The sequence below is a fragment of the Lathyrus oleraceus genome, chromosome 7, assembly GCF_024323335.1.
Source record: "Lathyrus oleraceus cultivar Zhongwan6 chromosome 7, CAAS_Psat_ZW6_1.0, whole genome shotgun sequence".
Classification (NCBI taxonomy): Eukaryota; Viridiplantae; Streptophyta; class Magnoliopsida; order Fabales; family Fabaceae; genus Lathyrus; species Lathyrus oleraceus.
In genome coordinates, this window is record NC_066585.1 from 98,757,783 (window position 1) to 98,779,494 (window position 21,712).

At 35.5% G+C, this 21,712-nt stretch overlaps 3 protein-coding genes across 4 annotated transcripts; 2 read left to right on the forward strand and 1 right to left on the reverse strand.

Annotated features, from left to right (window-relative positions):
• Positions 1 to 148: 148 nt before the first annotated feature.
• LOC127105883 (protein SCO1 homolog 2, mitochondrial) lies at positions 149 to 1,920 on the reverse strand. The gene is made up of 7 exons (XM_051043093.1): positions 1,729 to 1,920; positions 1,519 to 1,651; positions 1,296 to 1,371; positions 878 to 1,081; positions 706 to 795; positions 473 to 605; positions 149 to 380 (listed from the first exon to the last, which is right to left on the reverse strand). Exons 1-7 carry the CDS (start codon positions 1,803 to 1,805, stop codon positions 272 to 274), a joined length of 822 nt encoding a protein of 273 aa, XP_050899050.1. The 5' UTR covers positions 1,806 to 1,920; the 3' UTR covers positions 149 to 271.
• Positions 1,921 to 10,153: 8,233 nt separating this feature from the next.
• LOC127107589 (uncharacterized) lies at positions 10,154 to 12,309 on the forward strand. Of its 2 annotated transcripts, none has more exons than XM_051044881.1 (3): positions 10,154 to 10,644; positions 10,780 to 11,534; positions 11,650 to 12,309. In XM_051044881.1, exons 1-3 carry the CDS (start codon positions 10,357 to 10,359, stop codon positions 12,152 to 12,154), a joined length of 1,548 nt encoding a protein of 515 aa, XP_050900838.1. In that variant the 5' UTR covers positions 10,154 to 10,356; the 3' UTR covers positions 12,155 to 12,309. The 2 variants fall into 2 exon arrangements, with proteins under 2 accessions (XP_050900838.1, XP_050900839.1); XM_051044882.1 differs by having other exon boundaries at positions 11,664 to 11,828.
• Positions 12,310 to 12,519: 210 nt separating this feature from the next.
• On the forward strand, positions 12,520 to 14,657 carry LOC127107588 (uncharacterized). The gene is made up of 3 exons (XM_051044880.1): positions 12,520 to 12,927; positions 13,103 to 13,857; positions 13,931 to 14,657. The coding sequence occupies exons 1-3, from the start codon at positions 12,634 to 12,636 to the stop codon at positions 14,436 to 14,438; spliced, it is 1,557 nt and encodes a 518-aa protein (XP_050900837.1). The 5' UTR covers positions 12,520 to 12,633; the 3' UTR covers positions 14,439 to 14,657.
• Positions 14,658 to 21,712: the final 7,055 nt, after the last annotated feature.

A 21,712-nucleotide genomic window follows, 5' to 3' on the forward strand; every position in this document is an offset into this window, starting at 1 on the left:
GTGATTTATATAAGGGTTAAGGCTTTAGTTGGTTAATTATGGAACAGATTCAATCTATCAAAACTCTTTTTAAGCATTCTTCCACATTGTTTAGTATCAAGTATCAATGTAAATACTTGTAGTAATTTCTTGAAAGAATTGACATCCCTCAATATAAAAATCACAGCCTTTAGAAATGGAAAATAAGATTCTTGTTATGCAACAGCAGAAAAACATTGGCTCTTAGAGACAGAAGTAAAGTAAAGCATAAAATTTCTACTCTAAAGTATCATCACAAGGGTGTTTTGTTCAGCTCTTTCCCTATCGCATCTGTCAACTGCTCAGCGTTATACTCGACCCCAAAGCATCTCACAACCTCCATGTTAGGGTTCAACAAATACCTGATTGTTTTAACACCGCTTATATATATGTTAAGTGTAACCATACAAAAGAACATGAGAAGGAAATGCATGAGGGCAGAATAATGCCTTACATGTTGTGGGAACTGTCGACGAGATAATCAGCACCATCCTCTTCTACCTTTTTAAAATACACACGATATTCTTGTGTCATCTTCCTAATAGCTACAACTGTTCCAGTTAATCCTACGATTCTTGAGTTGAACTCTGTAGTACACGTACATTAAAGGGAAAGAGAGACAACAAAAGTTAAAAGGACATCCAAAAGTTACAAATCGCATAATTTTGGTCAATGAGACAATCTAACCTTCAAGGTATGCACGGAGTTGTGAGGGAGTATCGCGTTGAGGATCGATGGTAACAAATACAGGTAGAATTTGAAGATTCTGTTTTGATTCTTGATCATAACAAACGCATACTGTTAAGGTTTATCAGAAAACAAATTTATAATAAACTAAGCAGAGATACAAGTGCCAAACCTAAGATATCAATTGCTTTTGCCATAAGGTGAACTTGCTCTGGCCCGATATCAGGAGACGAGGTATAACCAAAGTAGAGGAGGATCCAATTACCAAGAAAATCATGTTCCGTAACAGTTTGTTTTTCTTTATTAACCAGTGTAAAGGGACCGCCAACTATAGGTCCACCGACCACATTTCTATCGTGGCTATCCCCCGGATAACCTGATCCAACAAACAAAGCAACTATTACAACAGAATAAAAACTACTTAAAATGCAATTACACTTAACAAAAACAAATATTACTTATGATGCAGAAGATCGAGCTGCGAGCACAAGGATGTCGCAACTTAAACGGGCTTATGACAAATCAAAACACACACTTGTCACCAAATATTAGAACTTCTTACTATCTAGGGTTTGACAAATTGAAAATACCTTTTGGAACAGCTCTCCTTTCATCATTATAATGAAAAAAAGCTGCAATCCCGGCAAATCCTAGAGCAACAGCTGACTACAGAAAAAACATCAAGAGATCAATGTTACGTTGAATTCCAATCCACTTGAAACAAGATTAACAATCATTAATCATACAAACGCTGCATAGTAATGATAAAATTGAAAGAACAAACAAAAATTAAGGGGAAAAACGGGAACATACAGCAGTATAAGCTCCCCACGAGCGAGAACCCTCAGATTGTGAAGGAAATACAGGGTGAAGATCATGTCTTGGTTTATCATGTTTTGAAGAATTTGTATATCTAACAGATTGAATTGTGTTGGAGGGAACGCACCTATAAACAACAACAAAATTAACAATAACTACTCCTGAGTCACCCGAAAGAGTGAATAATTGGGTTTAGAGAGTGACCTAGGAAGAAGAAGAGCGAGAGCTTCACGGGAGGAACGGTGTTTGGAAGAAAAGAGTAAAAATCTTGATACAGTCATGGCTATTGGTAATTTAATAAATACTCTAAATTTTATGTTAACGGTTGAAAGGGTTTTTGGTGTGTGAGTTTGAATTGGAGAAAGTAAAACCCATGACTTATTATTATGCTGCTCATACAAGTTTTCAAATTTTCTTTTTCTTTTTCACCAAGATTACCAAAACATAGATATACCATAATTATCGTATCCCTAATTTTTTTTTTTATGTTTGGATAATGGAATTTTTTTTTTAATTAAAAGAGGGTTTAAGTCCATGATAGAAAAGTAAAGTGGTTATAAAAATGAGGGGGATTAAAGTGAAAACCTCAAATTTAATAAATTTGATCTAATTTTTTTTAATCGAAGTATATAGCTACAATTGATATGTATACTATTCGATTATCTATAGGTAATAATTACTAAATTTAAATTAGTTAGTTTTTTTAAACAATGATTCTCTTCCATGTAAATATGACTTGTTAAAAAATAAATTTGTTGCGACGCTTGAATACAGTTGTCTCATATGTTCCTTAACTTCCAAGGCACCGAAGATGGTTTACTGAAAGCAAGCACAACTAGCTTAAAATCTGTCTCTTACCACAATCTACTCCAATGTAGATTAATAACATGCTCCATAGCCAAGATTGCTCTTATAAAATCAGCAAAAAAAACGCATTCTCTTAATCAAGATTACAAGAAAAGTTATTCAAATACTCCTCATTATGATTCCTAAAAATTCCTCCACATGCTGCCAAAAGTGGTGTGCCCCCCGAAGCCCTATCTATATTGGCCTTGATCCAGTCTAAAGGAGGGCTACAACACTCCTTTCAAATTTTGTGCTCTAGGAGAGCAAGTTTTGACCATGAAGTTTTTGAGCACCATGAAGCCTTGGATAAAAGAGTTGGCGCACTTGGTAGTGAGATTGCCGAACAAAGAAGTCTGAGAAATAATGGAAACCCAAGAAGATATCCAATGCTTGAAAGTATCTTGAAATCGGGCTAGATTTCTAGCATTCTAAATGCAGTATATGGTGTTTATCACTGCAACAATTATAACAAATTTGCATTCTATTGAGCCCTTACTGTCCATGACTTTCCAACAGTCCTCCAAGCAACTTATTGGACCTTTGTTCAACTTGCTCGCCAAACAATGCCAAATGTTTTGGCATGCCTGCAACTAGAAAATAAATGATGTAATGTCTTCTCATTACCTAAACACAAGTTGCAATAGGAGGGCAATTGCTGACCCCTCAAACATAAATGATCATTTGTTGATAGTTTTCTATAAACTAATCTCCAAAACAAGATTGACTTTAATGGTGGGATTGATGAATTCCAAATAGTCTTACCTCATGCAGTGGCATGATGAGAGCAGAACAAATGAGTATAAATAGTTTTGGCAAAAAATTGACCATCATTAGTTGGCTTCCAAACTTTCCTATCTTTCTTCATTGAATTGATGAGCACCCATGTTGTAAGCAGAGGAAGAGCATGACACATGAGCACCAAGCTTTAAGGCAAAATTATAGAATTTCCCATATTTGATGTCATGCAACTTGGCCTTCAAATTGCCGTGCATATTTGAAGGAATTTGCATAAGATTAACTAGAATTTGCCCACACCAATTATTTAGAGATTAATCTCCAGTTAGCATGGTCTAACCTTTTGTGTCAGAGTCATTTTCATCACTCATCGATAGAAGGAAAAGTACCTTCTAATTTAGAGAAAATAATTTTATAAACATTTCCTTTTATCTTACCTTTGAACATTATGGACTTGTCAGACTCATTCATGACTATACCGTTGTTCTTATTAAACATGACTTCATAACCACTGTCATAAAATTAACTAATGCTCGGTAGGATATGTTTTAGTCCATCCACTAACCTAACATTACTAATAGAGATAAATGAATTGGCAATAGTAATTGTACTAGTGGTCTTTCCTTTATGGTTTCCTCCAAATCCCACGATTCCTCCCTCTTTTAGAGTTAGGGTTTGGAACATATTCTTTTCTCCTGTCATATGTCGTGAGCAACCGTTGTCTAGGTACCATGACCACTGCTTTTCTTCTTCGTTGAAGCATATCTGTTGCAAAAACAATTTCAAATTTAGGTACCCATTATGGAACCTTTAGGGTTAGTTCTGATAGGTTTCCTCTTACTTTGTACCTTAGCTCTCATATAGTAAGGTTTAGGATCATTCAAGACTTTTGATTTAAAAGTTTGATGTCTTGAAATGTATTTTGGCATTTGGTTATGAGACTTTAAGGAAACCTTACATCCTGATATCTTAGATTATGGTTTCTTCCTAATCTTGGACTTTAGAGTCTTAGGTTTCGGTTTCTTCAGAACCTTTGACTCAACAGTGTTAGGTTTTGACTGATTCAGAACCTTTGCTTTGTCAGCAATATGTATAAAATATGAATCTAACCCTTTATGAGCAGAGCTTGAATAAAAAGGTTACGTTGGTTTAATCAAGGTTTCAGACCTTGGATTAAAAGGTTTTTGAGAATAATCAATACCTTCTCCTTTGCTTCTACTTACACCATAAATCATGGATGCAAGTTTTTTTCTATTAAAACCAGTTATGATAAACTCCTGAAGATCCATTTCATACTCATCAAAGGGTTTACCAGACATTTCTTTTACTATAGCAATATGATCTCTTTCTAAAGCTTCATTTTTGTTTTGAGAAGATTTTAATTCATCTTTCAATAGATCATACTTCTTTTTCAATATTTTCATATGTCTGGCTTTTTCTTGACACCGACCCATAAGGTCTTGAATAAAAGTAATCAAATCAGAACGAGATAGTTTAGAGAATACGTCATCCTCTTCTTAAGAATCTAAACCAAAATCTGAGTCAAATTATGTGCTGAAGATGTAAGAGCCATCAAAGCTAGATTGACTTCTTCCTCATCTTTTTTTATTCATCTTCTTTGTCAAGTTCATCACATGTTGCCATGACACTCTTCTTGAACTTGTTTCTAAAGTTGTACTTTTGATAGCTTCCTTTCTTTGACTTTTCCCTTTGCAACTCTGGACAATCAACAATAAAGTGACCAGACTTCTTGCAGTTGAAACATTCCTTTTGATCATCTTTCTTGTCTCTTGAGCTTCATCCTCTGAAGCCACAACTTCTTCCTGAGAATATTTTGTTCTTCTTTTCTATATATTAAAACCTTTTTATAATAAAGGACATCTCCTCATCATCTGAATCTTCTTCAGAACCTTCTTCAGACTCCTAGACTTGAGGAGCCTTAGCAGATTTAGCAACATATTTCAAAGCAAAATACTTTGACTTCTTGGCATATTCATATCCATTGAGCTCCATCTTATGGCTCCGGAGGTTACTTATAAGGCTTTCAAGACTTATTGTGTTTAAGTCTTTGGCTTCCTGGATAGCTGTCACCGTTGGTCTGTATCTTGGTGAACCAAGAGATTGGCCTTTGCTTCCTTTAATTGTTGATTTCCTTCATATGTAGAACATAGGGATTCAAAAATGGTTTTGGAAGTAGATTTGCCAATAATCTTGATGTACTCAGAGTGAGGTGGAACATCTACCAAAATGCCTCTAACTCTATGATGTTTCGTATAAATCTTTTTTTGAGCAGATGTGAGAGTTTTTCTATCAGTTAGCATTCCAACTTCATTAACTGGAATATCAATGCCACCCTCAAGAATGTCCCACAACTCATCATCAAGACCTATGATATGAGTGTACATATTTTTCTTCCATAATTTAAACTCTATAGAGTCTCCACTTAAAGTTGGAGGTCTAGATGTATAGTTATTCTTTTCATAAGTGTTATAACCATGATTAATAGTAGCATGTGGGTTAGGAGTACCACTACCAACACCATATATTTTAGACATGATTCAATATGTTTTTCTCTCGAGATCTTTTTTGTACCACAGTTAAGTGGTTAGCAGAGACCGTGCTCTGATGCCAACTAAAGGTGAGAAAAACACAATAAGGGGGTTGAATTGTGTTAGACTTTTTCTTTCTTTTTAACACTCTAGTCAGATTCTAAACACAAAGTTTAGAGTCTAAATTAGAGGTGAGTGATTAGCAACGGATAAAGAATGAAATAAAAAATTAGACACACAAATTTATCCTGGTTCCTCTCACAAATCGGGAGTAGTCAAATCCCCTTTAACTTCCAAGGGATTTCACTATAATAACACAAGATTACAATTTGCTCAAGCACACAAGTAAGAGACTTCCAATACTCAAATACAAAGTAAGAGACTTTGAATTATCAAGTACACAAGAAAGAGACTTCAGATGCTCAAGCACACAAGCAAGAGACTTCCAATGCTCAAGCACACAAACAAGAGACTTCCAATGCTTAGGCACACAAGCAAGAGATCTTTAATGCTCAAACACTAAGTAAGAGACTTCTAGCAATATACCTAACAAGTAAAACATTATTTGGGGTAATACACTTGATATACAATCAGAGGTGTAGAAATAATACAATACAAGAAAACTCTTTAAGACTTAAGGATTTCTAAGATATACAAGGATAAGAAATCCTAACTTAAACACTTGCTTATGTTTTGACGGAGTAACTGCTCTTTGAATGATAATGGTTCCTTGTTGTTCTTCAAGTCTTCAGCTCCTTATGTGGAGAAGGAAAGTAGTCGTCGGGGAGTTTTCACAAGAGAGTCTTTGAGAAACTTGATTCAGATATGTTTAGATGTTTCTTGAAATGGTTAAGGACGTTGAAAGGTCATTTGAATTTCCTTTTCTTCAAAAGGAATTATCAGTTACATCCCAACTCTCTATATGAAAATAGCTTAGGTATTCACGTGATCAAAAGAAGACAAAATAGCCTCAGAGTCTGACAGTGACCTATCAGAGTCACCTTGATCTTTGCGCTATGACTGACTTCAGATTCTGACCTTCAGAAGCAAACTTCTTCAAAGTCTGGTCTTCAGAGGTTGACTTCTCCTGAGTCTGGTCTTCAGACGTTGACCTCTTTTTAGTCTGGTCTTCAACTTCTGATCCTTCAGATTCTAATCTTTAAGCTTCTCTTTAGATGTTCACTAATAGAACCAATACTTAAATTATTCCTGAAATTTTAGTCTATGGTCCTGCACACTTGAACAAATATTAGTATATCCAATTGTTCTTAAAATACTTTGTTATCATCAAAACCTAAGGGATATGCTACAAACCAATTTTATTCCAACATGCACTATCAATGTGACCAACTACTCCGTAAATCTCATAGGTTGGGGCAGTAGAGGCTACAACTATAACACTTAAATTATTTATTTTTTGAAATAAAGCTTTAGCTTTAGCACTTATATGGTCTATAGCACTCACATCATATATGCCTCCCTTTTTCAATGTTTCCTCAATATGGACATGTTCGCCTCCCCGTTGATAATGGTTATGCGCCATGTTTTCTATGAGTGCATATACTTCTTTGATATCCTTATTCATTAATTCCTCGCCTACAGTTGCGTCGATTGTCATTCTCATAGAACAGAGAAGACCATTATAGAACATATATAATATCAACCTTTTCTCAAGTCCGTGATAGGGGTAAACCATATGCATCTTCTTAAACTGTCCGCAAGCTTCGTAAATTGATTCCATGCCACTCTACTTAAAACTAGTTATCTGGTTTTTAAGTTGAGCAATTTTGCTTGGAGGAGAATAATGATTTGGGAAGATGATTTTTCAGCTCATTCCATGTCGTAATGGAATTTAAGGGTATGGATTGTTGCCATGTGCTGGCTATGTCCCTTAGGGAAAATGGGAAAAGTCTCATCCATATCACTTCTTAGCCTACTTCGTTCATTTTTATAGTGTCGTAGAATTCGACAAAAATATACATATCTAATTTTAAATCATCTATCAGTGAACCAGAAAAATGGTTCTACTGTACCATGGACAACAAAGAAGGTTTCAACTTGAAATTGTTTGCTTCCATGTTTAGACGTACAATTCTTGAATGAAGTTCCTCATTCATGGGGATTGTGTAGTCATTAAGAGTGTGATTGAGTTCGGCCATCACTAGTTATTGTTGTTTACGTCTTTCGTGAAAATAACATTTGATTTCATTAATCGGTTCATCAAGGTTCCTAAGGCTTCAGGTTCTTCGCATTCATTCGATAACGAAAAATTACAACAAAAAAGCAAATAAAAGCAATAAAAGGTATCTTAGTCTAATTGGTGAAATTAGAAAGACTTCATATCAAAAACCTCCCCGACAACAACGTCAAAAACCTGATAGGCCGCAAGCATAAGGTTTTATCAAAGTAGTACATAAAAGATATCATTCTGCTGAAGACCTATGTATGAGTACTAGATTTTTCTATTTTCAATAATTATCTGAGATGATGATTGATTGGTTTATTTTGAACAATTTATAAGGGATCCATTTTTATGTAGTTATAGTTGGAGTAAGCATCCCTGAAGCTCATAGTCTTATAACCTAAAAACCTATCAATCAACCTGTAAATGTTGGGTAGTGGGTAAGGATTTTTAGGGAACACCATTTTCAGATTGGTAAAGTATACACACATTCGCCACTTATTTGATGACTTATGAACTATAACCATATTCGGTACCCAGACCGCGTATTTGATTTCAATTATGAAACCCGCCTCTTTTAACTTCTCGACTTCTTCGTTGATGGCTACCCGCTTTTCCTCGCCAACTTTGTGCTTCCTATGCATTACTAGTTTCATTATTGAATTAACGACGAGGCACTAGCAGGCCATTCTGGCGTATAATCTTGGCATCTCAGCATGGGTCTATGCGAATCAATTAATATTTTTCTTGAGTATTGGGACTAACTCCTCCTCACCGGCTTCTGTCACAGAGGTTCCCAACTTGGTGGTGTGGAACTCTCAGGGTCCAATATAGACCTCCTGTAGATCTTTTGTGGGAGTTAAGTTTTCTTTCTCGGGCTCTAGTTTAGGATTCAAATCCAAATAAAGTTCAGCCATGTACATATGGTTGTGGCGCGACGCTACAGACATCGCTACCCTTATGACCCTCAAACTATATTTGTAACATTTTTGGGCGGTCTTTTAATTACCTTGAACTTTTCCAACTCGCATGTTAAGTAGCGCACATTTCATTCTTAGATACAAGGTTGACAAGGCGGCCCTTAAGTGGTTAAAGCCAGGTTGTCTGATGATTACGTTGTATGAAGATGGGGCATCTACTATGAGATACTTGACCTTGATAACCTACGTGTTCACCTTCAGTCCAAATTATGTCTTGAGAGTGATTTAGCCCTTCACCTATACATACTCGCCAACAAAACTTACTAACGAACCTTGGAATGTTAGAAGGTCGTCCAGATCTAACTTGAGCCTTTTGAATGCGTTCTAGTATAGGTCATTTATTTAACTTTCTAGATCAATCAGTGCTCGCTTGATCTTCCAATCATCACATTGCACGGTTATGACCATGAGGTCATTTTCGTGAGGATGGATCCTGACAACGCATTTGTTCGAGAAAGTGATCTCAGGCTTTAGATCCTTTCCTAAATCTGATTTAGGGTTGGCAGATGAATTTTTCACTATCATAACTTGTCTGGTGTATCTTTTACAAGAAGAGTTGTACTCTCCACCTCCAACAAACCCTCCGGCTATGGTATTGAGGGTGTCACGAACTTGTCTGTATTCCTCTCTCCTTTCTCGCTCCTTAGCTTGTTTTTGGATGCGTGGCTTTCATATGGATTTTTCCTCCGAGCTTGGAACCTACCTCCAGACTGGTGAGAACCTCCCCTGGCACACTTTTCAGGTGTTCTTCTTAGATGAGTCGCTCAATCTCTCTTTTGATTTGATAACAATCTTCAATGATCCAAGTCAACCAGACAGACGAATCAAGGTGACGCCCACCTGATTCTCACTTAACTTTTTAATTGTTTCTCCTCAAGACCTATGAAATTCTTGCCTATGATTTTCGTGTCCAACTAGTAAACTTAATTTTAGTGTGCATTAAATTAATTGATTGTTAACAATTTAAAATAGAGTTTAATTGAAATATAGTGACAGTGTAAAAAGATTTTACACCGTCAGTTAATCATAGACGTCGGATATTAAAAGAAGTTTGATTTTATTTTAAAAATCTATAAAGTAATACAAACGGATGATGTTGATGAATCGAGAGTATACAACTTTTTATACTGACAGTATATAATAATTAATCTCTTAAAAAAAAATTAATTTTGTTTAACCGCCCAAGACAAATTCTTTGATCCTTTCCAAAGCCTTTAAAAGTACATATATTTACGTTTTACGTGATTAAGAAAGTTAATTATATTGTATAAAAAAAAATGAGTTGTATTTAACTAAATAGAGTAGTAGTTATTTTTCCTTAACTTTGGTTTTCAGATATTTTTAGAAATAAGCAAGTTTGTTGCCGTAACAAGCACGGTCCCGTCTCTCCCTCAAACAGACAAAACTCACAATAGTCAACCCATTTTCTATTAACTACACACTTCCTCTCAATCTTTCTCCACCGTTTTCATCGGTTCCTATGTTAAAGTGTCTTCAATACTCAGCCCATAACAATTCTTCATTTCATCCATAGACAAAGATGAAAACAGAGACACTGACATTGGTGCTGGTGAATCTAGCGAGTATCATGGAGAGAGCCGATGAATCATTGCTGCCAGGAGTATACAAAGAGGTCGGTGCTGCTCTCAACGCTGGCCCCACCGCGTTAGGCTCTCTCACTCTTTTCCGATCCCTTGTTCAATCTCTGTGTTACCCTCTCGCCGCTTATCTCGCCACGCGTCACAATCGTGCTCATGTTATTGCTCTCGGTGCTTTTCTTTGGGCCGCCGCAACATTCCTTGTTGCCATTTCATCTACCTTCTTACAGGTCCCCACTTCTATTTCTGTTTTACCTTTTTTTTTTGCTAATTAGTTCTTCTGGGTTGTTTTGAATAGTTTAATTAGTTCTTCTTAATGTTCTCAGATTTCTAACTCCCACTTGTTGACTTATATGATTTATTAGGTAGCGATTTCAAGAGGTTTAAATGGGATTGGACTTGCCATTGTTACTCCAGCAATTCAGTCCCTGGTTGCTGACTCCACTGTTGACAGCAACCGTGGCGTGGCTTTCGGGTGGCTGCAACTAACCGGAAACCTTGGAAGCATCATTGGTGGTCTCTTCGCTATAACTATAGCCTCAACATCAATAGCAGGGATACCTGGTTGGAGAATAGCTTTTCATCTGGTTGCATTGATTAGCATCATAGTCGGTATATTAGTACGCATCTTTGCCGTCGATCCACATTTTTCTAAGAATGAAGGCATATCTACATCATATCCAACTCCAAGAAAGTCCTTTTATTGTGAAATGGAAGATCTAATAAAAGAAGCGAAATCAGTTATAAAAATTCCATCATTTCAAATACTTGTGGCTCAGGGAGTCTCTGGATCATTCCCATGGTCTGCTTTGTCATTTGCCACTCTTTGGCTAGAAATGATAGGCTTTTCCCACATGACAACAGCATTGCTTTGGTCCCTATTTATAGTTGCGGTTTCATTTGGGGGTCTGTTTGGAGGATGGATGGGGGATTTTTTATCCCAAAGGTTTCCGAATTCCGGAAGAATAATGTTATCACAAATAAGCTCGGGTTCGGCCGTTCCTCTAGCAGCAATTTTGTTGTTGGCATTGCCTGATGATCCATCCACAGCCGTCGTGCACGGTCTGGCTCTATTCATCATGGGATTATGCATATCCTGGAATAGTGCAGCAACTAACAAGTATGTATCGACAAATGATCTTGTTAATTTTCTTTTGTTTTGGAATTCCTATGATTCATCATTGGCCATATCTGCATTTCATCCAGTTTTCTTTGAAATTTAACTGTGTGGGCAGTCCAATATTTGCAGAAATAGTCCCTGAGAAGTCGCGGACGGCTATATATGCTTTGGATCGATCGTTCGAGTCTATACTGGCATCCTTTGCTCCACCTATTGTTGGAATTTTGGCTCAGCATGTTTATGGTTATAAACCAATTCCTAAAGGATCCTCGGACTCTGTTGAAATTGAAACGGATAGGGAAAATGCTGCATCACTTGCCAAGGCACTTTATACTGCAATTGGTATTCCTATTGCAATTTGCTGCGTCATCTACTCATTCCTTTACTGCACATACCCGAGGGACAGGGATCGAGCACGGATGGTTGCATTAGAAGAATCCGAAATGCACCAGTTAGAGGCGGAAGAAGAGTCGAGAAGCGAAGAATATCGTGAAATTAATGTTTTAGAATCAAATGTGCTGAATGGTAAAGAAAGTAGCAAGACTGATCAAAGAAATTATCCAAGGCAAGAGAGCATTGACTTGGATGACGATGATGAGAAAGTTTTGCTGTCCCGGTAGTATTAAACAGTTGCAAGGGATGGTGAAGCTTCATATGCTCATTTGAAAATCAAGTTATTTGATGCATACATTATGAATGGAAAAACTTGTATAGTATTTTTGTTACTGATTTTTATGTGAGTTATTATACATCTAAAAAGAAGTTTGGGTAAAAAGATTGACTCCTTCAGCCACAAATAATAAAAACAGAAGATGATTATATAAAAATAATAAAATCTTTGGACCACTTGTAATGGGGTTTATATTAGAACATCAACTTGTTATTATCTAATTCACCAACTTGTTTGTTTTTTATATATAATTATAGTTATATTAACATAACACATATCAACACAAATGCACATGGGTTAGCAGGACTTTTGTATATACAAAGGGGATGCACGCACATACTGAGGTAACAAAAGCAATTACAGTTGACCATCCATGGCCATCTGAAGTTCACTCTCCAATATGCAGCAGCGATAACATCTATAGGAAGGATGAAGATGAAGGCAGAGACAGTGACTTTGATGCTGGTGAATCTGGCTGGTATTATGCAGAGAGCTGATGAGTCATTGCTGCCAGGAGTATACAAAGAGGTTGGTGCTGAACTCAATGCCGACCCAACTGCGTTAGGTTCACTTACTCTTTTCCGATCTCTTGTTCAATCACTGTGTTACCCTCTCGCTGCTTACCTTGCCACGCGCCACAATCGTGCGCATGTGATTGCTCTCGGTGCTTTTCTTTGGGCTGCTGCCACTTTCCTCGTCGCCATCTCCTCCACCTTCTTACAGGTTCTTGCCTCTCCTTTCAAAGTTACCTTTGTTTTTTGGTTATAGACATAATACATGGATAGTGTGATCTATTTGTAGTTAGATCTCGCCTAAATATTATAGTTATAGTTTGGCATAAACATGACTAATTCGTGTTTTCTAACTCTACCTGTCGATAATATGGAAGAATCATTAGGTGGCAATTTCAAGAGGTTTAAATGGCATCGGACTCGCCATTGTAATTCCGGCAATTCAGTCTCTAGTTGCAGACTCTACAATTGATAGCAACCGTGGCGTGGCCTTTGGGTGGCTGCAACTAACAGGAAACCTCGGAAGCATTATTGGTGGTCTCTTCTCAGTACTACTAGCCTCAACATCAATCTTAGGCATATCTGGTTGGAGAATAGCTTTTCATCTGGTTGCATTGATTAGTGTCATAGTTGGTATATTAGTACGCATATATGCTAATGATCCACACTTTCCAAACAACGCCGACAAACCTACATCATATCAAACTCCAAAACAGCCCTTTTATACTGAAATGAAAGATCTAATAAAAGAAGCTAAGTCTGTTATAAAAATTCCATCGTTTCAGATAATTGTGGCTCAGGGAGTATTCGGATCATTCCCGTGGTCAGGTTTGTCATTCGCCACTCTTTGGTTAGAACTAATAGGCTTCTCACATGGTACAACAGCAATTCTTTGGACCTTATTTATAGTTTCTGCTTCATTGGGGGCTCTGTTTGGAGGATGGTTTGGAGATTTTTTATCCCTACGATTACCAAACACCGGAAGAATAATGTTGTCGCAAATAAGTGCTGGTTCAGCCGTTCCTCTAGCAGCAATTTTGCTGTTGGCACTGCCCGATGATCCATCCACAGCCTTCATGCATGGCCTTGTTTTAGTCATCATGGGATTCGCTACGGCCTGGAATGCTCCGGCAACTAACAAGTATGTTGTGTGACATTTAGCATTTTTCTAACTTTCTATAGTAATTCAAACTAACAACCGCGTGGACGGACAGTCCAATATTTGCAGAAATAGTTCCTGAGAAGTCGCGGACAGCTATATATGCTTTGGATCAATCTTTCGAGTCTATATTGCAGTCATTTGCTCCTCCTTTTGTTGGATTATTGGCTCAACATGTTTTTGGTTATAGACCTGTTCCAAAAGGTTCCTCTGATTCCGTCGAAATCGAAACAGACAGGAAAAATGCAGCATCACTCGCGAAGGCACTCTGTATTGTTTTTGTAATTCCTTTAACACTATGTGTCTGCATCTACTCATTCCTTTACTGCTCGTACCCGAGAGACAGAGACCGGGCGAGAATGGTCGCATTAGAGGACTCAGAAATGCAACAACTAGAGGTGGAAGATTGCACAAGAGAGAGAGAAGACTATTGTGAAATCCATGTTTTAGAATCAAATGAACTGAATGGTAAAGAAAGTAGCAAGATTGATGATATAGATTATCCAAGGGAAGAGAACATAGACTTAGACGATAATGATGAGAAAGTTCTGTTGTCCAGGTAGTTTATATTTGCGAGGAATTGTGGAGCCTTGTTTAACAATTCAAACCATTTGATTTGGTGTTGGGATCTTCTCTATTTCTCAAGCGAAATGCAGGGTTCGATTTAGATAGGAAAAGAGAAATTTTCATGCTATGGCTTTTTAGATTCTTTTTTTGGCCCGAATAATGGTGTTGAGATCCTCTCTTTTTTCCAAAATAAGTAAGAAGGTTTCATTTGAAAAGAGATAAACACAAAGCAGATAATGGATCTCACTATCAAGTGGATTTCACCAACATGATTAATTGTGTTTTTCAAATTTTCTTACACTTTTTGAGTTTATATTATTTCATCTACAATAATTCAAAAAATCCTAGTTCTATAGCTCTAAAATTTGCTTCTAACATTCATAAAATGCTTAAGTTCTTGCATCATTCTTCTCTCATTCAAAAAAAAAAGTCTATGATATTCTTCTCCTACTCTTTGATCGTCTTAAATTTTTAGAGACTACGTGTTGTGTAGTTTAATCACGTGTTAAATGAGGCAAAACTAATAAAACATCTACTTAGTTACCGTTTAACTGTGACAAATATATAATAAAATCCTATTTATTTACAATTTAATCGTGATAAAATTTAGATTTTGTGCGATAATCTATTTTGCACGTTCTTAAAAACAACGATGCCTACTCTAAATCTTTATCTCCAAATTTTTTATTCACGATTTCAAACATATTGTTCCCGAGTAACCTGGAACTTCTAAAAATGGTTTTTTTCATATGTTTTACAGACAAAGAGATTTCTAAAATAAATTGATACAAAATATCACATTTTTTTTAGCAGATAAAACACACCTTGTATGTGCCTCAAGTCCCTGTATGCGCCTCAAGTCTCTCCACCCATGTTCACTTGCCTACTTCTTCGAATTTAGTTGATAATGTAGGATCAATCATGTTTTTCAAATTCTTTTCATAAATATTAATATAATTCATATTTATATTGTGGTATTTTGGATCGAACTCTAATCTCAATAAAGATAATTTCATGTTTCAATAGAGTCATGCATGTTGTAGTCAAAATCTGTTTAAACATGCAGCTGCATAAGTTAGTTTGTTGGTTAAATTAGCTTAGTGCTTAAGTTATCTTCTAGTCTATAAATAGGCTGCTTTCCAAGATTATTGAGAGAGTTAAGCGTTGGTTGTTGTTATTCACTTGTAATCTTTTTGTCCTAATTGGAAAAGTGAACAGAAGAACGGTTTTAACCAATTTTTGTTCTTCTTCCCTCTTCTCTCTCTTTTGTAAACATTCAAGGATTTTTTGTGTTTGTTTAAGAAATTTAATATTTCTCATAATTTTATTCGTTCGTGATGCAGTGTTTGTCACAGCAAACTACTGAGGTGAGCGTGGACAAGATGTCGTCAACGAAGTATGAGATTGAGAAATTCATCGGGATGAATGATTTCGGTTTGTAGCGCTTGAAGATGCAAGCCATATTGTTCAGCCGAATTTGTTAGAATCGTTGAAAGGATCGGAGAAGATGGACGATGCCCTAACAGAGAAGGAGAAGACAATGATGATCGAGAAAACCTACAATGTCATCATATTGAGCCTTGGTGATAAGGTTCTCCGACCGCTCTCGAAGGAGAAGACATTGTTTTATGGTGTTGATTCTTTATACTAAAAGAGTAATACTAACTTGTATCTTAAGGGCACAAGATAAAAAACTCACTTATAGCAAATTTATATTGGAAAAAATAATAAAAAAATTAATTTTATATTTTTATTAAAATCAATACACAATTTCCAATTCAACATTATTTTTTTTAATTCTTAACTTGTGTCCTTATCCATACTAAAAATAAGAACATCCAAGAGAGGAACCTGTGAAAAAACTTTTTGAAAAAAATTCATAGAAGAACTTCAAAAGAGTGAGAAGTGTCATTAATGAGGATGGTGAGGATGGTCAGCCTATTTGACCAACTGAAAAAGTAGTATCCGACAAGATTGGCTAGGAATTCAATATTTTTTCTCTGATTTACACAAATTGATTAGGAATGACAAAAAAGAACAAAAAATGTTTCTGGATATATGCTAAGCAAAGGTATGTGTGCATTTATGAGTTTGAGCGTCTAAGTATTGAAAGAAACTAGACGTGGTTATTCTATCTGATTTACATAAATTGCTACTATTCGAGAGAGAGTATAAAATAACTCACTAATTACTCATTTGTTATCAAAATTAAGTAAAATTTATTCACCTTGTTTTATCTTATATGAATTTGTAGCGAAAATTTATCTTACTAATTGAATCATGAAATTGAGTTGTAACTACGGTTAGAGATGTTTGATGTTTGAGAAGATATAAATATAAAATCAAGAATAATTATTTTTTTAAGTATTAAATAAATATCCATGCAGTGTTATCAAAATTAAGTAAAATTTATTGATCTTGTTTTATCTTATATGAATTTGTAGCAAAAATTTATCTTAATGATTGAAGCACAAAATTGGATTGTAACTACGATTAGAGATGTCTGGAGAAGATATAAAAATAAAATCAAGAACTAGTTTTTGAAGTACTAAATAAAAATTAAGTAAAATTTATTGATCTTGTTTTACCTTAGTTTTATCTTAATGATTGAAACACGAAATTGAGTTGTAACTACGGTTAGAGATGTATAGAAAAGATATAATAATAAAATTAAGAAGAATTATTTTTTGAAATACTAGTTAAATACCCTTGCATCCGCGGGAATTAAAATAATTTTGTAGAACATAATTATACTCAAATGCAGATGAAAGATCGGTTTGGGAGTTGGTTTTTAGAAGATTTTGAAGGGGAGACTTTGGAGGGTTGCGTCTATATCTTGAAGTGTGTTTGATATTTTAAAAAAATTTAAAAAATAACTTAATGCATTAGCAAATTCACATTGTTTTTTAAACTTTTTAAAAATATGAAACACATTTCAAGATATAAATGCAACCCTCAAAAGTCTTTCCCTTCAAAATCCCCGAAAAATTAACTTCCAAACAAAATTTAAGAGTAATATTTATGCATGTTTTCTATCCCGAATCTAATTGGCCGTGTCCCATGCCACTTTATAAAATATTTCAATCACATTTTAATATTACAAACAAATTCAAATGAGTGATAGTCCAAGACCTATCAAATAATAACAAATTATCTTGATAGTGATAATGAATTAGTTCTTCAATTATATTACAGTGAAAAAATTATAATGCATAATAATCAAAATTTTAGATATTATATCAATAAGAGTAATATTTATGTATGCGTTCTTGTTGGACCTAAATAATGTAACATGTGTCACTTCCTAAATGATATATCGGGTGCCACTTTATGAAATTTTACTTAATTATCATTAAAAATTTAAATTCTATATGATCACATATCTTATTAAAAGTGATTAACATACACCAAAATTATATGTATTATGTCATTTTACCGATAAAAATTAAATTCTACGTGATTAATCGACACATATAAAAAAATACGTAATATATCATTTGGTTTAATTGAATTACTTACATTTTATTTATATACTATGGATCATCATATATGTATGTTATATTTACTAAAGTTACAATTATGGATTGTTAATGAGAAATTAACTTATGAAATCAATTACAGACTATATATGGATTACTCCATCCAAACCAAACCAAAGGTTTAACCGTGCATTTTTTAACTAATGCCAAGTCCCAAAAGAAATCTTTTCAATACATCACTTCAACTGACGTGGTGTAGATTACATGTACTCATATTTGAACAATATATATGCACGAGTAAAAAGACCTTATGTGAAAATTAAAACAATGACACTAAATCAATGACGGATTGTAGAGGAAAAACATGCATGTCAAAGGTAAAACATCGAAAAGCATCCATGTAATTGATATCCATCCATATCACATCACAAAGTATCCTCGTGTCTTGGTCTAAAGTGATTTACATAATTGGTTCATTGCTTTGTTTAAGTAATTCAATTATTCAAAAGACTCCCATTTCCAAATCTAAGAGAAAAAAAAGAAGCAGATATGCATACAATAATATAGCAATAATAGAAACTTTAAATGTAGTTCAATAATTCAAAAAAGATGAAACCTTTCCTATACTTCCTAATACAGCCAAAGCCTCAATAAACAAAGTCAAACTATGAACACTAATAAAGGTTTAGAAAAACGTTACATGTATCAATCAACATCAATCCAGAATTAACCAACTTATTATATATAACTAATCAATCACATTACATGAAACCGTTCATTTGGGAATGATTTACGTGACTTTTTGGCGGGAAAGTCAGACTAACTTTAGTGCAATCTTGTTAGTTTATAAGATAAAAAACAAATAATAAATAATAGATAAACGAGGGAAGGAGAAAAATAAACGAGTATATCTTTAGTATAGTCTAATCCCCCCATTATTTGAGCCCGATCAAAAAAAAAATTTGCAAAAAGAAAACAGTGTTATTCTGAAAGTTTTTGGGTTTTAAAGACGGGTTTTGAGTAAGGATGCGGTGACTTGGAAGAACTTTTTGAAACATCAGTATTGTTTTAGCACCATAGACTTCATGAATATAGGAATCATTCCCGAAACCCCATATACCATGGTCTTAATCATCATTTCAGTATAAGTCCCCAGTAGTTTATTCCAGCAGTCAGCTCCGGCCTACGCATCCTCTACGTATGAGACCGATGAAAATAAGTGAATGATCCAGTAAAATAAATAAAAGAAAGCAAAAAGGCAACTCAAGTATAGGTGACACTCACAAAGTCATTTAAACCAAAAAAGTTGTAAAAATCTGCTACAAAAAAAAAAAAAAAAAACTCACCCACTGTTAGTTGGTTCAGAGGTATCTGACGCTGAACTCGGTAGGGCGGATTACGATCCGATCCCCCACAACTGCAGTTGGGTCAAATAAAAGGGTTTACACAAATTTATGTGCCAAGAACCCCATGTTTAGATCATAATCACTAACGGGTCACTCTGCTATGAAGTATGTACGAATAACGGGCTTAATGTGATTGCGCCTGAATGAAAAAGGACACAAAAAGAGATGAAGAGGCAGGCCTAGGTATTGTGGGATAATATAGGTTGGTTAATATAGGAATGAAGTTTATGTCCGTATTCGCGGATAAGTGTCATCATGATACCCTTAGTTCACTCAGTTAGTACCTATCACTGCATCCCGACTTGAACTTAAAAATCTTTTAACCTGAAGCACTCGTTTACACCAGTTTTTCTTCTATGAGCTTTTTAATGTTTTGCTTGAGGACAAGCAAAGGTTTAAGTGTGGGAGAATTTGATGACACTGAAATTCACCGTATTTTCGACTCCGATTTCGCATGTATTTTAGTTGTTTTATTATCATTTTGTTATGTTATTACTATGTTTCTCTTTGTTTTCAGGTTTTTACTTTAATCGGAGCCCCGATCGAGAAAATGAGTGAAAATGAGCTAAAAACCCTAAAATTCAGCATTTTGTACTTGTGGCTTTGATCGGAAAAATAGCAAGTGTACTATTTTTACCGATGTAGTAATAAGGAGTTTTATTTCCAAGTATCGATCTCAAGGATTGCGTAGGAATTACTTATTTTAATTTGATTCTATTAGAACAAAAAGATAATGGTTTGGTTGTTTAGGAATTTATGATCGTAAACATAAAAATAGTAAAAATAATTGATTAAGATAAAAGATGCTAGGGTGAGTGGTTGAAGTAACCGGTTATGAATTCAGTCCCGATTTCTTTAATACATATGAAACATTCAATCACCTAACCTCTGGTATGTTCTTATTTAAGTCCTTAAGGAAGAAACTATTAAACTACCAATTCTCAATCAAATGTCCATTCAATTAATCATTGGTTTTAATCATACAAAATATCAAGGTTTACGGTGATTTACGAAAGTTGCTAGTCCTAGATGATGCATTCATAAACCCAATTGTGTGAAAACCCTACCAATCACAATCCTGTTATTGGAAGTCAGAGATCAATTTGTATTTGTCCGATACAAAAGCATAATAACATCACACAATTGAATTGAAATACGTAACATAGTAATTAAGAAATCATAGGTTCAAATTCATAACATGTGATAACATCAGGACCACCCCCCTAGCATCAGGGGGTTTAGCCTCTCATAGTACATAAAGAACTCATAAAGTAAAGATTAGACATTACAAAGAATTAGGAGAGTTTGATCTTCAATGGTTGATACCCTTGAATCTCGCCGTCTTCAAATCCGTCGTATTCGTTATCTTTTCCAATGCAATGCTTTCGTTCGTCTGTCAAAAGGTCCCTTCTTCTTTCTCTTCCAAGCCTTCTTATAGCTTCAGATGACTCTCTTCCAAGCTAAAGGTCCAAACTACCCTTAATGAGCATAATCGGGTTAAACAGCAAAAAATAGGTTTTCCAAGCTGCGTTGAATCAACACGGCCGTGTGGTGGCACACGGGTGGCCGTGTTGTTCTTCAACATTAATTAATTTCAGCATACGTTACAGTGGCAACAACACGGGCCGTGTCCCTACACACGGGTGCCCGTGTTAATGCACTGTTTTAATCAACACGGCCGTGTGGTGGCACACGGGTGGCCGTGTTGATTTCTGTTTTCTGCTTCATCTCTGCTCTGTTTGATCAACAACACGGCCGTGTGGTGGCACACGGGTGGCCGTGTTGTTCTGCTGTTCTTTCATATTTTCGTCCTTCAGAGTGTCCAGAACTTCACCATTCTTGCTTTTAAACCTGGAACAATGACACTACCAAACGAAGCATAAACGAGATCTTTTTTTTTTACATAAACTCGCAATCGAATGCAATGCAATACCAAACCAACAAAACATGATAATTGACTTAAATGCAACTAAAAACAAACATAAATCTTATCAAGGTGATGAAAATATGTCGGATTAGCGGCGGGAATTCAATGGAAATGGTGACCGATCACAACCCCAAACTTGTCTCATTGCTTGTCCTCAAGTGATGTATTGAGTCCAAACAAAAGTCACCCCCGAATTCGTTTTCCACAATGCAACCTAGTCTTTCACCATTCGTGTTCTTCCTTTCCAATCAAGTTTCAGGTCTCTCCGAGTCAGGCAGTTTACCACATTTCCACATCCGAAACCTCTTCACCTGCAAGCTTTTCACACACTCATAATATCTCTCAGGGTTAGGTGTGTACACTCACAGCACAGTATCCAATATCAGACTCTTAACTTTGAATACATTCTAATGTCACTACCACAGCAGATTCCACACACTTTTTGAGGTCTTTTTAGG

Bases quoted from the DNA above. Each gene is read 5' to 3' on its own strand.
- LOC127107589 (XM_051044881.1), top strand. From the start codon at position 10,357: ATGAAAACAGAGACACTGACATTGGTGCTGGTGAATCTAGCGAGTATC. The intron at 10,645-10,779 runs GTCCCCACTTCT...ATGATTTATTAG, and splicing joins TTTCATCTACCTTCTTACAG to GTAGCGATTTCAAGAGGTTT. The intron at 11,535-11,649 runs GTATGTATCGAC...CTGTGTGGGCAG, and splicing joins AATAGTGCAGCAACTAACAA to TCCAATATTTGCAGAAATAG.
- LOC127105883 (XM_051043093.1), bottom strand. From the start codon at position 1,805: ATGACTGTATCAAGATTTTTACTCTTTTCTTCCAAACACCGTTCCTCC. The intron at 606-705 runs GTTAGATTGTCT...CGTGTACTACAG, and splicing joins ACTCCGTGCATACCTTGAAG to AGTTCAACTCAAGAATCGTA. The intron at 381-472 runs GTAAGGCATTAT...TAAAACAATCAG, and splicing joins GTCGACAGTTCCCACAACAT to GTATTTGTTGAACCCTAACA.
- LOC127107588 (XM_051044880.1), top strand. From the start codon at position 12,634: ATGAAGATGAAGGCAGAGACAGTGACTTTGATGCTGGTGAATCTGGCT. The intron at 12,928-13,102 runs GTTCTTGCCTCT...AAGAATCATTAG, and splicing joins TCTCCTCCACCTTCTTACAG to GTGGCAATTTCAAGAGGTTT. The intron at 13,858-13,930 runs GTATGTTGTGTG...GTGGACGGACAG, and splicing joins AATGCTCCGGCAACTAACAA to TCCAATATTTGCAGAAATAG.